Source organism: Dicentrarchus labrax, unplaced genomic scaffold, assembly GCF_905237075.1.
Source record: "Dicentrarchus labrax unplaced genomic scaffold, dlabrax2021, whole genome shotgun sequence".
NCBI lineage: Eukaryota > Metazoa > Chordata > Actinopteri > Moronidae > Dicentrarchus > Dicentrarchus labrax.
Genome location: NW_026136715.1, coordinates 24,768,600 through 24,783,894, shown reverse-complemented (window position 1 = coordinate 24,783,894; position 15,295 = coordinate 24,768,600). Strand labels below are relative to the sequence as shown.

Genomic DNA, 15,295 nt, shown 5'->3' with positions numbered 1-15,295 from the left:
GTCTATTAATACAGTTATTTTATCACAGCAAAACATTTCCAACATGTCATTTATTTGATCGATTTCTTATGAATATATTTTCAAATAAATAATGGCATTTTTTCGACGATTAACAGAAGTGATTTAACTTCTGCACAGCTCTTGAATACTTTTATCCCAAATGTTCACTATGTCACAGGTCTTTCCTGAAAAAGTTCTCTGAAGACAAAAATATCACAAAATAAAAGGTGTAATTAAACCAGATAAATAAATGAATACATCTAAAGTATTTCCAAAAAAGTTCAAAAGGTTTTCAGTAAGACCGTGATGAAAGACCATACTTGAGCAAAGGCACACACAACAACTCTGTAAGGATCTTTCCGTCATTCTGTAAACTCAAGCAGGATTATGCAACTTGTCCCTTTAACAGCGTACTCGTCTGACAGCGGTGACATCAACAGATGGCCCGCCTGAACTCATTCAATGAAAGCTGACACACATGCTCGCTACACATGCACATACATGCTAAATTCACCAACAGGCATTCTCACTGGGACTAGTTATGTCCTCTATATCCTGCCACTCAGTGACAACCATGTGACAGCTGTTTCTAGAGACAGCTTGACCATGATTTAATGATACTCGGAGAATGGTCCTTTAGACCTTAAACCCCTAACTAGGGATGAGCAAATATATTATTGTCTGTATCTGTTCAGCCCACTAAATTCCCCACTTCATAGCCTGACTCCATAGGGCGGGGTGTAAATTGGATGTGGGCGGTGCTTAAACCATCAGTGGGTGGGACTGGGAAGTTTAGCCTGAAATTGAAGTTGTGAAATGTATATGGGTTGATCAGAGGCTGCTGTATTTACTAGAAAATGATTCACAGAACAGCCTCAGCTTCAGAGCAATGTTTTACAATAGTACAATAGTACTTACAATAGTAAGAGTAAGTAAGTATTTACTGAACAAGTTAGTTTAGATATTGACACATTTCTCCTGTTTTGACAAATCTAGGTTGCCTGGTCGTTTCAAGGCTTGGATCTACCAGCATGCCATTGTTCCCAGGGTTCTGTGGCCGCTGCTCCTGTATGATGTCCCAATGTCAACTGTGGAAGTCCTGGAGAAGAAGATCAGCAGTTACTTGCGAAGGTGGCTCGGCTTGCCGAGGAGCCTAAGCAGTGCTGCCCTGTACGGGTCCACCAACGCCCTACAGCTCCCCTTCAGCGGCCTCTCAGAAGAGTTTGTGGTGACACGGACAAGAGAGGTCATGCAGTACAGGGACTCCAGGGACCCCAAGGTGGCAACAGCTGGCATTGAAGTCCGCACAGGCAGGAAGTGGAGTGATGCCAGAGAGCTACAGGCAGCGGCGGCGCGGCTAAGGCAGAAGGCCCTTGTTGGGACGGTGGCAAGAGGGCAATCAGGTCTGGGCTGCTTTCCAGGCGGCCAGGTGGACAGAGCTAAAGGGAAGGACCGACAACATCTCCTCCAGGAGGAAGTGCGCACATAGTTTGCAGAGGAAATCCTGTTGTTTGGTGTATGTCGACGGAACAGGGGCGGTAAAATGAATGAATGATTGAATGAATGAATGATTTATTACCAGAGGAGGAGAGGGCTGTGAACTAGCTTGTCTGTGCAACTTTATTGGCTTTAATGTTGTGTGAACAGTTTAGGGGAGGTTTTAGAATGAATGTCTATTTTACATGAAATGTCAAAATCCAGAGATGTTGGTGGTACACTGATGAGTGAATGGAATGACTGTTTCATTATAATGCTTTTATAATTGGCTACTTAATTATTAAAGCTTGAAAGAAACATCAGGAAAGTTTGTTTAGTATTGATGATGCTACTCTGGTCTCTGGTTCCTTCCCTTCTTGCACCTTTCAAATACATTTGTAAGTAATTGGTGTCTTGTAAGCCTGTTTGGGCTGGGCACATCATTTGTGTATGGCATAATAATAAAAATGAAAAAAAAGTGTGGATGGATAATGTAATGTTTGCTTTCTTTTTCTCTTCATCAGTTCTAAATGTTGTCTGTGATATAATGCAGTTATTTTGTTTGTAGTCCCAGAAGGCCAAGGGGTTCCTCAACATTGCCAAGGATGGTGGAGTGCTCAGGTTTTGCTGTCTTCTCCATGACATCTATCAACTGAGCAACCTCTCCAAGTCACTGCAGAGGTCAGTGTCAACCCTGGCCTCCACTCAGGCTGTCATAGAAAAGTACAAGTCAAGGTATGTATAATATATCCAACAATTTATGATTTGATTTTAGGTTGTGTTGGTGTGTTTTCACCTCAGTATAAATAAATAAATAAATAAATAAATAAATAAATAAGACATCCATCCATCTATCTGCACAACTGTAGACCTGGGCCTAAGCTGAGAGCAGTGCTCGACACAGACACCTTTGAGGGAGTCCTCCTGAAGCCTACTGATGCTGACCAGCATGACGAGGCAAAGAACGAGCTCATTGACTCTCTGTGCCGGTGCATCACTGCTAGATTTAGTGATGTGAACAGTGGTGTCCTGCAGGCTATGCGGCTGACCAGTTTCCAGTGCTGGCCAGAAGCAGACATGAGTTCAGGTTAGCAATTCAAATGGAATGGACAAATCTTTACGCATTTTATGTTTTAAGGCAACTGCTTAACTTTATATGAATGTTTTCCCCTTTATTCTCAGATTTTGGAGATGGAGAGATAAACAAACTCATCAGTCACTTACAGCCTCTTCTGCTGTCTGCTGGAGTGGATGTGGAGTTGATCCCTGATCAATGGACAATTCTCAAGACTGAACTGTACACAGCAGGATTCAGCCAAGGTACTTGGAGAATTTTGTTTGAGAAAAAAATATCATATTGATGTACCTTAACAGTAGCATTTTTTTAGCAAGTGCTTGAAAAGCTCTATAGAAATGTCTGATATTGTGAGACAGTTTTATCTTATCAGCAATCAGAGTGAATGCCATTTGTTAAAGGCACAATCCAAATATGATGCTATCTTTTAATAACTAAAGTTGCATTTGAAAATAATTGTTTGTATGTGCATAATGCTGTCTGACCCTGCTACAGGAACCTTTGAGAAGACCTGGCCTACTGTGAACAGAATGCTCCGCCATCGGTGTCCTGACGTCCTTGATCTCTTTGATGCTCTCCTCACCATCCCTGCAACTACAGCTGAGCGCCTGAAAGGTGAGACCCTCTCTGACCTCCTGAAAACCCAGTTGTGCTCACCTGACATCAAACTTCGATCCAACCAAAGCCATTGACATCTGGCATTCTGACAGTTTGCGCTCACGCAGGCCTGAGTTTGTGCGCAAACATGGAACAAAAGGAACTGAGGATGGCTCAGATTCAGATGAACAAATGAGGTCAGAGAGTGCTGAAGAAATTTGATGTGGTAGAGCTCGGAAATTATCAAGATGAAAAATAAATGATTTTTTTGTTGTATGCATGTACTGTATGTGTATGTATTGTACTTGGATTGTGTTGATAAAAACCAAAATGTAAAACTAATTAATTCAGCGGCTCTCATCTCTCTTATCTAATCTCTCTTATTTTCACTGGAAAAAATTTGGCTAGTGGAAATTTTAGAAAATTACCAGCCAAATTGGCTGGTAATCAAAAAAGTTAATTTAGAACCCTGGTTGTATTGCCATCATGTGCCGTCTTTGTCATGTTTTCAGTTCATAATACTAAAAGGTTTTTATACCATACTTAATGTATGTTCTGGATTTCAGATTCTGATGGTCCATTCATTAAAGTTTGGTTGCAACTGTGGATGAAGTGTAAATTGTTGGAGGTTGAAATGCTGAAAAAGGACCCTGATCACCAGCTGGTAGAAGACCTGATGGTTGCTACATTTTCTCAGCGCAGAGATGAACCATTCATCACAGAAATAATTTCCAGATGGCCAGCTCTGTTCCATGACAGACAGGTAGTCAGTCACAATTCCTCATCACAAAACATTCCACAAAGAGACAGAAAGCATGTGGTCAGATACTGTACTGTATCCTATTCAGAAATCAGTTTGACTAATATTTTTTTTTCTGTCTGTGTCTCTCCTCAGATCAGGGCAGAATTCAAGAGAATTGTCACCACAGACCTTCTGCAATCTTTTCTCGATGGACTTGATGGCCTGGTCCCAAGACTGCTGGAGGTATACAAAGCAGGAACTAAGTCTGGAAAGAAGCAGTCACTCAAAGAAATTTTGAACTGCCTTGAGAAAGATGTAAGTGGAGCTGATGACCATAAAATTAGGCACCATTTATTATGCTTGTTGTTTATTATGTTGGCTATAATATTTTCATCTTACTGCATGTTCCTTTGTCTTGTAGGACACAAATGAGAGGAGAAGGACTGCTGCTTGGCTTGGACTGCCACACTACATATCAGGCGAAGATCCTTCAGACGTCATCAGGATGTGTGATGTAAGACTATAACTATCTCTAATGCAATTATTGTAATTCTTTGTTGTTGTTTTTTAATAGTCTGGCTGCATTATTGGAAGTTGCATCATATGTCAAGTTTGGTTGTTTTTGATTTTTCTTTCTTGTTGAATCTCACTTTCTTCAGGAGAACAATATACAGTCAAACACATTAAGGGGTTGAAATCTTCAGAATAGATCAATATTTGGTGTTTATGATCAGGACTGATGTTGGTTCAGCCTATGTACTTGTCCCACAATTATTTCTGCTTTTTAAGGCTCATGTTGAGACTCTGGATGAAGCCATGAAGGGGATGCACCTTGGCCTCCTGATTGGATTAAGAAACTAAATCCTGAGGTACAAACTGTAACATGTCTACTTTTTCTACTTTAGGATATGGAAAGAGTTCCTGTCAAGAATGTTGCTGATGAGACTTACGTGATGTGGTGGTACGCTGTCCGAGCTCCGCGCCTTTTCGGTATAACCTTTTCACAAAATACCCTTTTTCGATACACAGTGCTTTATCTCGAAAGTTACTTTGCTTTACAACGAAATTCGAGTCAGAATGAGCAAAGCAGGAAAACCGGGAGGTAGAACCGATAAGCAACAGGGTGCTAAAGTTGGTAGCAACATGGCAGGTGACCGAGAGGCACCACTAACGACGGAGACGGGAGTTCAAGAGCTTGAAAAGCTGAGGAGGAGTATGACCGGCGAACTCACAGCTTTACTAAATCTGTCAAATCGTTTCAGATAAGTTTGGCGGCACAACAACTACTATCAGGGAGATGGAGACTAGCCTGTCCAACCACAGCAACAGGATTACGTAATTGGAGCTTGACGTGGGCGGGCTCCAGTCTGACCTGGGATCGGTGGTGAAGGAGAATATGGAGCTTAAAGCCAAAGTGGAGGACTTGGAGTCCAGTTCAAAGTGCCAAAAAGTCAGAGTGCTGGGACTCCCGAAGAATATGGAGGGAAAAGATGCTAGGGTCTTTATGGCCAAGTTGTTCGCTGACCTGCTGGGGGACCTGCTCTCTGGGGCGCCTGAGTTGGACCGCGCTCACCGCAGCCTGCAGACGAAGCCTCGCCCGGATGAACCTCCATGACCTGTTATTGTCAGGTTTCATCGCAGTCTTATCTGTCTTGTGTATCATAAATGACAAATGCCTCTGTAATGCCAGGGGGAAGAGCCGGACATCAAATTAACATTATTACTTGGAATGTGCGGGGCTTGGCGGGGCAGATTAAGCGTTCCAGGGTTTTCTCACACCTAAAGCATCTCTCCACTGATATTGCTTTTTTGCAAGAGACACACCTGCTTACAGTTGACCATATTAGGCTCCATAAACCATGGGTTGGACAAATATGTCATTCCAATTTCAACAGTAAATCCGGAGGAACAGCAATTTTAATATATAAGCGAATTAAGTTTATCCCAATTCACATAATATTCTGATCCTGGTGGTCGCTTCATTATAGTTTCTGGTACTCTTCATCAAACACCAGTTGTATTAGTCAGTGTGTATGCACCGAATTGGGATAGCCCAAATTTTATGTCCACGATGTTTTCCCATCTACCAAATTTACACTCATCACCTCATATTAGGAAGAGTTCTAAACTGTGTTGTTAATCCAAGCCTTGACCGTTCACAGTCCAGATCGACCACACCAACAGTAATGTCTAAAACTTTATCAACACTTATGGATCAGGTGGGTTGTGTTGACCCTTGGCGTTTCTTTCACCCTAATGTTTAAGACTTTTCTTATTTCTCTACTGTCCATCAAGTCTACTTCCGCATAGATTTTTTCGTTTTTGATAAGGCCCTTCTACCTTACGTCAGATCTACAGATTACACTGCCATAGTAACTTCCGATCATGCTCCTCACATACTTGAGTTATGTCTCCCCTCGGATTTGCATAGACATCAAGGAGGCTGGAAGTTGAACACAGGCTTGCTGGCTAATGCAGAGTTCTGTGACTATATATCTTCAGATATAGATTGACAGATCTGATCTCATTTCCCCATCGCTTCTATGGGAAACATTAAAAACTGTCATCCGTGGGCGTATCATCTCTTTCAGTGCGCATTTGGCCAAAACCAGAAGAGTGAGACCGCAACAACTTAGGGACGCTATCTTAGACATAGATAGGCAACATGCCTCTTCACCAAATCCTGCTTTAGCAGCTAAACATCTGCAACTGCAAGCTAAATTTGACCTGTTAAATCCCCTTCTGTCCTTACCCCTATTTGCAATAACCATCTCTTTCTACCTTCTTCACTAGACCCAGCTTTTAAAAACTGGAAGAAGAGAGGCCTGGTTTCTTTTTTCTTTGACATTTGGTAGTTTGGAGAACCTTGTCACTAAATTTGATCTACCCAATTGTGGTCGATTTAGATATTTCCAGCTTCGTAATTTTGTAAGAACTCACTTCACGTCCTTCCCTAAACTACCTGAGAAGACTCTTCTAGAAAATATAATGTCTCCCTCAGCATCACAAAACGGCATTGGATCAATTTACATTCTTCTTCTCTCTTCGCAAGCATCTTCTCTTTTATGGCTAAAAGACACATGGGAAAAAGAGCTTGGGCTGGGTCTTGACGAGGATTGGTGGAGAGGGTCACTGCTCAGGATCAGCTCGACTAGCTCTTGTGCTCGCATTAGCCTTATTCAGTTTAAAGTGGTTCACAGGATCCACTATACTAAAGCTTGTGTATATGTTATGGTTCATTTTTATTATTATTATCATTATTGTTATTGTTTTTATTATTATAATTAAATATTCTTTTTCTCCTTTTATCTACCTCATGAAAGTGCACATTGTACCCTCTAAGACTAGGGTGGGTGGTAGATGGGTGGAGGGTGAACACAGGGAGTTGGCTGCATTGTATTTTGCCTGTATGTTCTTTCATAGTCTACTTAAAAAAAGAAAATATGAAAATGTCAGACTTCTCACTTACAGTTAATCTGTATCCTGTTTGTAACATGCTTTGAAGTTTGTTCAATAAACATATATATATATATATATATATATATATAAGAAAGAAGAATGTTGCTTTTTTTAATATACTGTACTGTACTTTGATGTTTTGTTTTGTTTTGATTAGGGTTGATGGTCTTAATACAGACTGGTGATGTTGTTTTAAGGTGAAATGCAAAGTTCCTAGCTTCAGAAAGTTCTATCTTTTCAATGGACTCTGTAATGGACACTACGTTTCCTCCTTTCTTTAGTCATTTGGGTTGCAGAATCAGAATTTAACTGCTCGTTCTTGTCTTTAACATAGTTTTAGAATGTTAAATGCACTTAAATTATATTTTGTTTAATTTGCTGTTGAGGCTGTAAATTGAGATAATTGTGCAAATAAATATTTTTTGAACAGATGAGTTCTAAGTTGAAGTGAAGTTTTGGTTTATTACATTTCTAATTTTTAAAAAGGGTTAGGTTGAGTGAGTACTCAACCCTCGAGTATACGGTAAAGATGTACTTTTTACGCATACAATTATCAAACAAGTAAAATGGGTCAATATCTAAACTAACTTGTTCAGTAAATACTTAGACTGTAAAAAATTATCAAGGTGGTTTAACTTAGAAACCTAAGTGGAATTGCTGCCTTAAAAACATGAGTAGAAACAACTTTAAAATGTAATTGGTATGAATATAGTTTGTTATCTTGACTTGAAAATGTGAGTTGACATAGTATGGAATTGTAAGTTTTCTTCAATAGACAACGTAATATAGTTCGTTGTTTAAACTAGTATCAAGTTTAAGTAATAAATGATCATTAATTAAACAACTTGTCTTAATTTGCTTTATGAGTTGAAATAAAACTTGAAGTTGAGTTCACTCACAATTTTAAGGCAGCAATTCAACTTTTGTTGTTAAGTTAAACCACCTTGATCATTTTTAAATACTTGTTCAGTAAATACTTAGTATTTAAGTATTTATTTTACCAGAGTTATTACCAGCGGCTCTGACAATGTAAGTTAACTTAACGTTTACAAGGCGTCGCGGACGAGAGCCCCGCAAGCCTTGTACCTAACATATTTTCAGTAAAACTCATAAAAAAGACTCATAGAGGGACAGACTTTCAGAGAGCAGGGCAGGTAGTTCACGTAGGGACAGCAGGGGAGACGGGCTCACCTGAGGAAGGGACAGCAGGTGAGTTTAACAGCAGAGAAAGAGGCAGTAGGTCAGAGTAGCTTCATATAAATATGTTGCTGAGATGTGTGCCAAACATTTAACCCATTGTACCTACATGATAAACTGCATACTCTTCTTAACTAAAAGAGCAGTGTGCTCAAAATATTTTCATTCATTTGGCTAATTGTAGTTACCTTCATTTTCAGGTCAAATCAGACCTTCATAACAGGCTGCAAGGAGAGCACCTGGCTGCCTGCCTGAGGGTCTCCATCAATGGGCCGAGTCCAGAGGAATTTAACTACCAAAGTGCATTAGAACTGTTTTTTTCAAAGCCCAGGAAAATTAAATGTCCAAATTTGGGGTGCAAAGTTTGCAAGTACTGAGAGTTGTAGAAATGTGTATTTTGGATGTTTTCTTTCCACTAGTCTGAAAGAAGACATGTTATGGAAGCAAAATAACCCAAAATGTTTTTGCCTGCCATGTCTCCCCTTAAGGCTGCAACTAACAACGAATTGATTATGTGCCCTCCTAATCCAATTTATTTTTTTATTACAATTTAGCTTACAGTTTAATTATTTATTATTTGCTAAAAAATAAACTAGTTCAACACAGGTAACCACTTTTGCTTAATTTCTTTGATGGCTCAGATGTATGCTCTAGTTGATTTTGTGTTCTCACCATTCGTATCTATATAACCAATGTGTTTATAATTAAATTGTTTACAAGAGCACACAGTTCTTCATGGATCTAGCCTCTTAATTTTGCTTTCAAAGTGCACCAGATTGAACTTAAAAATGTAAAAAAAAATCTTCCTGGGGGAGCATGCCCCCTGACCCCCCTAGAGGGTCCGACATCCACCCACCATAGTCTCACAAAATCCTGTGGGAAACACTGTTACCATTAATGTCACATTAATAGTGTTGTTTTTGGCAGCCTGTTTTAATTTTAGTTTTAGTCTAGTCTTTGTGTCAAACTGTCATTTTAGTTTTTATTAGTTTTAGTCACGTTTATACTCTTTTTAGTCTAGTCAAGTTTCAGTCGACTAAAAGTCTGAGCATTTTAGTCTTATTTTAGTCAGAATTATCCATGACTATTTTCGTATAGTTTTAGTCGACGAAAACTGATGACATTTTAGTCTAGTTTTAGTCAACAAAAAATGTATTTTAGTCTCTTTTTAGTAATGCAATTCTATTTAACCCAGTTAATATAGTACAAGTACCTAGTATAGTATAGACAAAACCAAAATTTTCTTTAAGTCACCCATTTCACAAGTCAAACAAGGTTATCTTATTATTATATTATTGTTACCTTATAGACTCAAGAATACATTCAATTCCAGACACGGAGGACACTCTGATTTTAATTTACAACATATGTATTTTACATGTAACATGTAAGAAGTACACACACATAAATTTAAATTAGATAAATAAAATAGCTTCCAATGACAATGCCAGACAGAATTGACATTACATTCAAGTTTAACTTAAAGAGAAACAAGGTGCTTGAATGCTCGAGCTACAATAACATAATAAAAAAGTGCAAATAAAATGTGTTTGTCTGTGACTAACGTTAACGCACCGCAGCTGCATCAAATAATGCCGCGAGTGGGGATTGAGGAAGTGACGCCACCTGCGTCTGTGCACTCAGGAAACAGAAATATTTCAAAATGATAATAATAGCGAGACGAAATACCGTTATAACATTTCGCCTCGTCACGTTTTGGTCAACGAAAATGAAGAGATATTTTAGCAGAGTTTTTATTTTGAAAACCACATTTAGTCCCGTTTTTATTAGTCAACAATATTGCATTATATATTTGATTATAGTTTTCGTCACATGACCACCGTTTAAGTTGTGTCTCGTCTCATTTCCGTCACGTGATAAAGGTTTGTTGACGACGATATTTAGTCATAATTTCCGTTGACGAAAGCAACACTACACATTAACATACACACTGCACTTCTTCCACGTGTACCCCATCTTCTTTCTCATTTTGTAAAAGGCTCTGAAAATGTAAAAAGCCTTCTTCTAAATGTCTGACAGGGTATGAAGCACAACTTTAATTTGTGACAATTACAGTACTTACACAAGACAGGCTCAAGCCAGACATAGAAGGGGCATAGAGAATCCGGTCGATTTTCAAAATAAAATACCCTGTGCAAACTGCCGGTCGTAAAAACAATTAACTAAACTAAACTAAAATTAACCACGTAGCACAATTACATGTTTAGGGGCATATTTAAAGCACCAAAAACATAGAAAACAACCAATTCTGAGCAAATAAACAAAGTCTTGCGGGCCAAATGCGGAGCTTCTGAAACACTGCCGGTGGAGGTTGATGTCACGTGCAGGACAGACCGAAACAGCGTTTGTTAAGAGTTCTCTCAACAAATTTAGCCAGCGCAAATGTGATGTAAACATGCCAGTCTGAGCTGACATAATTTAAATCTCTAATGAGATCAACAATTACTAGTTACCATTTTTACAGTGTACCAATTCAGGTCGATTCAGTTATTTTCTTGCAATTTTGATATTTCTGTTTATTTTTAAAGAGTTCCAGATTCTTGCTGGAAAATGATCCATGTTTCGCTAGTGTTTTCAAGCATATATGCTTTAGCAAACAGGCAAGTCCAACACTTAAATTAAAAAGTACTTTTTGCTCTACTTCTGCCAGGTTTTTCTTTAAGTCCACCCAGTTAGGGTGATGTCGGCTTTCTCTTTCTCAAACAGTCATCGATACTTGTTGATTTTGAATAGCCTTGCAAGCACTACCTGACAATCGAGCTAAAGTGTCGGGTACACATACAGTAAAAGTCCCATAATTAATCAGTGTGTGGAAAACCCAAAAGTCTGTCTCTGGGTACCGATATTACACAAATACCAAAGTTTGATTGCCACATTTTGGGACAATTAGGTTTTTATTTATCAGGCTTTGTATCCCTGTTGGTTAGGATAATCCACAGACCTTGCTGACTATGTGCAACATATGAAATGCCACTTGAGAGAGGTAATGTGTTTCCCCTCCTTAAGAGAGACAAGTCCTACATTTACACAGGTTCTTAAAACATTTGACTGTAGAACTACTAAATACAACTATATATGCAATAATTATTTTTTATGTAATTTTTTTTTATTTATGTTTTTGGATTGGTGGGAAACTTCTGGATTCCTGGAAACCCCCCGCGCGTCTCAGATTGAAAATTGTCTTTTGTCTTTTAGTCAGTAGGTGCCTCTGTTGAATATGATGTTTTGTGGAGCTAGGCACAGAGACATGTCGCTAAATGTTGATGTTGATGATGTTGAAGTGTCATTTTTTTTTTATTACGTTTTTGAATTGGTGGGAAACCGGAGCATCCCCGGAGGAAACCACCACACACGTCTCAGATTGAAAATTGTCTTTTGGGTAACACTTTATGATGAGTACACACTATCAAGCATTAGTTAAGCATGAAAAAATAATGAATTAATCATTTATTATGCATGAATACACAGTATGTAGTTTATAAACACAGTTAAAAATGTTTTATTCATCATTGATAAGCACATTAGTTATGGAATAGTAAATACTGAATTCATCATTTATAAAGCATGTTTCTGCTGTAAATAGTCATTACTATGTGGTTTGTAATCACATTTATAAATGTTTTACTCTTCATTGTACTGTACATTTTCTGCATGCACTTGCACATCCACTATTCAGACATGTATTAATGATTGGTGACTGTGTTAGCAGATGTTCTATAAAAATTCACAACAAATTCATTTTCTAATGATGGCCTATAAACAGTTATTAATGCAGGAATTCATGAATTAAGGCAGTTACAAAGCACTTACTACTCGTTAATTAAGTATTTTGCACAAGCTCATCTAAAGTGAGCACTATCTGTGGCTTATTAAGCATTTACAAATGAGATATAAAGGCTGACAATGCCTCAAGACTCACAAAATGTTCAGTTATCTTAACAGACGAAGGAGAGACACAACATAAAGGGATATAGAACATATCGTATTGATATTTACTGCAACTTCCCAACATATTGTATGAAGACAAACAAGGGTGGTTTATGAAGACATGCTATTGTTGTGATCTTATCTGTTTGGGACGTGTACGTTGAGCTTGCAATCCCGCTCTCAGCACGTCATCAACGTGATGACTGTGGGAGGCGGGATGTTACGTCATATTTACGTTAACTCTCAGAAGTTTCTGACAAGGGGAGCATGGAGAAGCACATTGGAGTCGGTGGCCGTCAGCGGCACTAGTGGTGAGTATGTGTCTTTGTTTGGTAGCACACATCATGGTTGAAAGCTAACGTTAGCTTGTCAGCAGCTGCAGGTGTTTGCCGCTGCTAGGCACTCACCTCGCCCGGCTAGACAAGACTGGACTAGGTCGGCTTAGCCACCGCGGGCGGGTCGGTAACGTGAGTCGGGGAGCGAGAGCAAACACCTGCAGCTGCTGACAAGCTAATGTTAGCTTTCAACCATAATGTGTGCTACCAAACAAAGACACATACTCACCACTAGTGCCGCTGACGGCCGCCGAGCCGACTCCAATGTGCTTCTCCATGCTCCCCTTGGCTGCACTGTCAGAAACTTCTGAGAGTTAACGTAAATATGACGTAACATCCCGCCTTCCACCGTCATCACGTTGATGACATGCTGAGAGCGGGATTGCAAGCTTAACGTACACGTCCCAAACAGATAAGATCACAACAATAGCATGTCTTCATAATCCACCCTTGTTTGTCTTCATACAATATGTTGAGAAGTTGCCGTAAATATCAATACAATATGTTCTATATCCCTTTGAGTTGTGTCTCTCCTTCGTCTGTTAAGATAACTGAACATTTTGTGAGTCTCGAGGCATTGCCAGCCTTTATATCTCATTTGTAAATGCTTAATAAGTCATGCAAAATACTTAATTAACGAGTAGTAAGTGCTTTGTAACTGCCTCAATTCATGAATTCCTGCATTAATAACTGGTATAAGCCATCATTAGAACAATAATTTGTTGTGAGTTTTTATAGAACACCTGCTAACACAGTCACTAATCATTAATACATGTCTGAATACTGGATGTGCAAGTGCATACAGAGATGTACAGTACAATGAAGAGTAAAACATTTATAACTGTGATTATAAACCACATAGTAATGACTATTTACAGCAGAAACATGCTTTATAAATGATGAATTCAGTATTTACTAATCCATAACTAATGTGCTTATCAATTATGAATAAAACATTTTTAACTGTGTTTATAAACTACATACTAATGTGTATTCATGTGTTATAAATGATGAATTCAGTATTTATTCATGCTTAACTAATGCTTAATAGTGTGTACTTATAAAGTGTTACCATCTTTTGTCTTTTAGTCAGTAGGTGCCTCTGTTGAATATGATGTTTTGTGGAGCTAGGCACAGAGAGATGTCGCTAAATGTTGATGTTGATGATGTTGAAGTGTATCGTCACATCACTTGACGTGACGTTCTTTTTTCATGTAATTTTTTTAAAATTACGTTTTTGAATTGGTGGGAAACCGGAGCATCCCCGGAGGAAACCACCACACGCGTCTCAGATTGAAAATTGTCTTTTGGGTAACACTTTATAATGAGTACACACTATTAAGCATTAGTTAAACATGAATAAATAATGAATTTATCATTTATTATGCATGAATACACAGTATGTAGTTTAACACAGTTAAAAAAAATGTTATTCATCATTGATAAGCACATTAGTTATGGATTAGTAAATACTGAATTCATCATTTATAAAGCATGTTTCTGCTGTAAATAGTCATTACTATGTGGTTTGTAATCACAGTTATAAATGTTTTACTCTTCATTGTACTGTACATTTTCTGCATGCACTTGCACATCCACTATTCAGACATGTATTAATGATTAGTGACTGTGTTAGCAGATGTTCTATAAAAATTCACAACAAATTCATTTTCTAATGATGGCCTATAAACAGTTATTAATGCAGGAATTCATGAATTAAGGCAGTTACAAAGCACTTACTACTCGTTAATTAAGTATTTTGCACAAGCTCATCTAAAGTGAGCACTATCTGTGGCTTATTAAGCATTTACAAATGAGATATAAAGGCTGACAATGCCTCAAGACTCACAAAATGTTCAGTTATCTTAACAGACGAAGGAGAGACACAACATAAAGGGATATAGAACATATCGTATTGATATTTACTGCAACTTCCCAACATATTGTATGAAGACAAACAAGGGTGGTTTATGAAGACATGCTATTGTTGTGATCTTATCTGTTTGGGACGTGTACGTTGAGCTTGCAATCCCGCTCTCAGCACGTCATCAGCGTGATGACGGTGGGAGGCGGGATGTTACGTCATATTTACGTTAACTCTCAGAAGTTTCTGACAAGGGGAGCATGGAGAAGCACATTGGAGTCGGTGGCCGTCAGCGGCACTAGTGGTGAGTATGTGTCTTTGTTTGGTAGCACACATCATGGTTGAAAGCTAACGTTAGCTTGTCAGCAGCTGCAGGTGTTTGCCGCTGCTAGGCACTCACCTCGCCCGGCTAGACAAGACTAGACTAGGTCGGCTTAGCCACCGCGGGCGGGTCGGTAACGTGAGTCGGGGAGCGAGAGCAAACACCTGCAGCTGCTGACAAGCTAACGTTAGCTTTCAACCATAATGTGTGCTACCAAACAAAGACACATACTCACCACTAGTGCCGCTGACGGCCGCCGAGCCGACTCCAATGTGCTTCT

General features: G+C 38.9%; 1 protein-coding gene across 6 annotated transcripts; it reads left to right on the top strand.

The window, feature by feature from the left end:
• The first annotated feature begins 859 nt into the window (after nt 1-859).
• LOC127377742 (uncharacterized) lies at nt 860-9,270 on the top strand. 6 transcript variants are annotated; one of them, XM_051425898.1, is made up of 9 exons: nt 860-2,211; nt 2,346-2,563; nt 2,659-2,796; nt 3,047-3,166; nt 3,715-3,911; nt 4,044-4,205; nt 4,312-4,404; nt 4,796-4,880; nt 8,747-9,270. In XM_051425898.1, exons 2-9 carry the CDS (start codon nt 2,515-2,517, stop codon nt 8,764-8,766), a joined length of 864 nt encoding a protein of 287 aa, XP_051281858.1. In that variant the 5' UTR covers nt 860-2,211; nt 2,346-2,514; the 3' UTR covers nt 8,767-9,270. The 6 variants fall into 6 exon arrangements, with proteins under 6 accessions (XP_051281858.1, XP_051281859.1, XP_051281857.1 ...); XM_051425899.1 differs by lacking the exon at nt 4,796-4,880 and adding an exon at nt 4,680-4,759; XM_051425897.1 differs by lacking the exon at nt 8,747-9,270 and adding an exon at nt 5,153-8,184.
• The last annotated feature ends 6,025 nt before the right edge of the window (nt 9,271-15,295 follow it).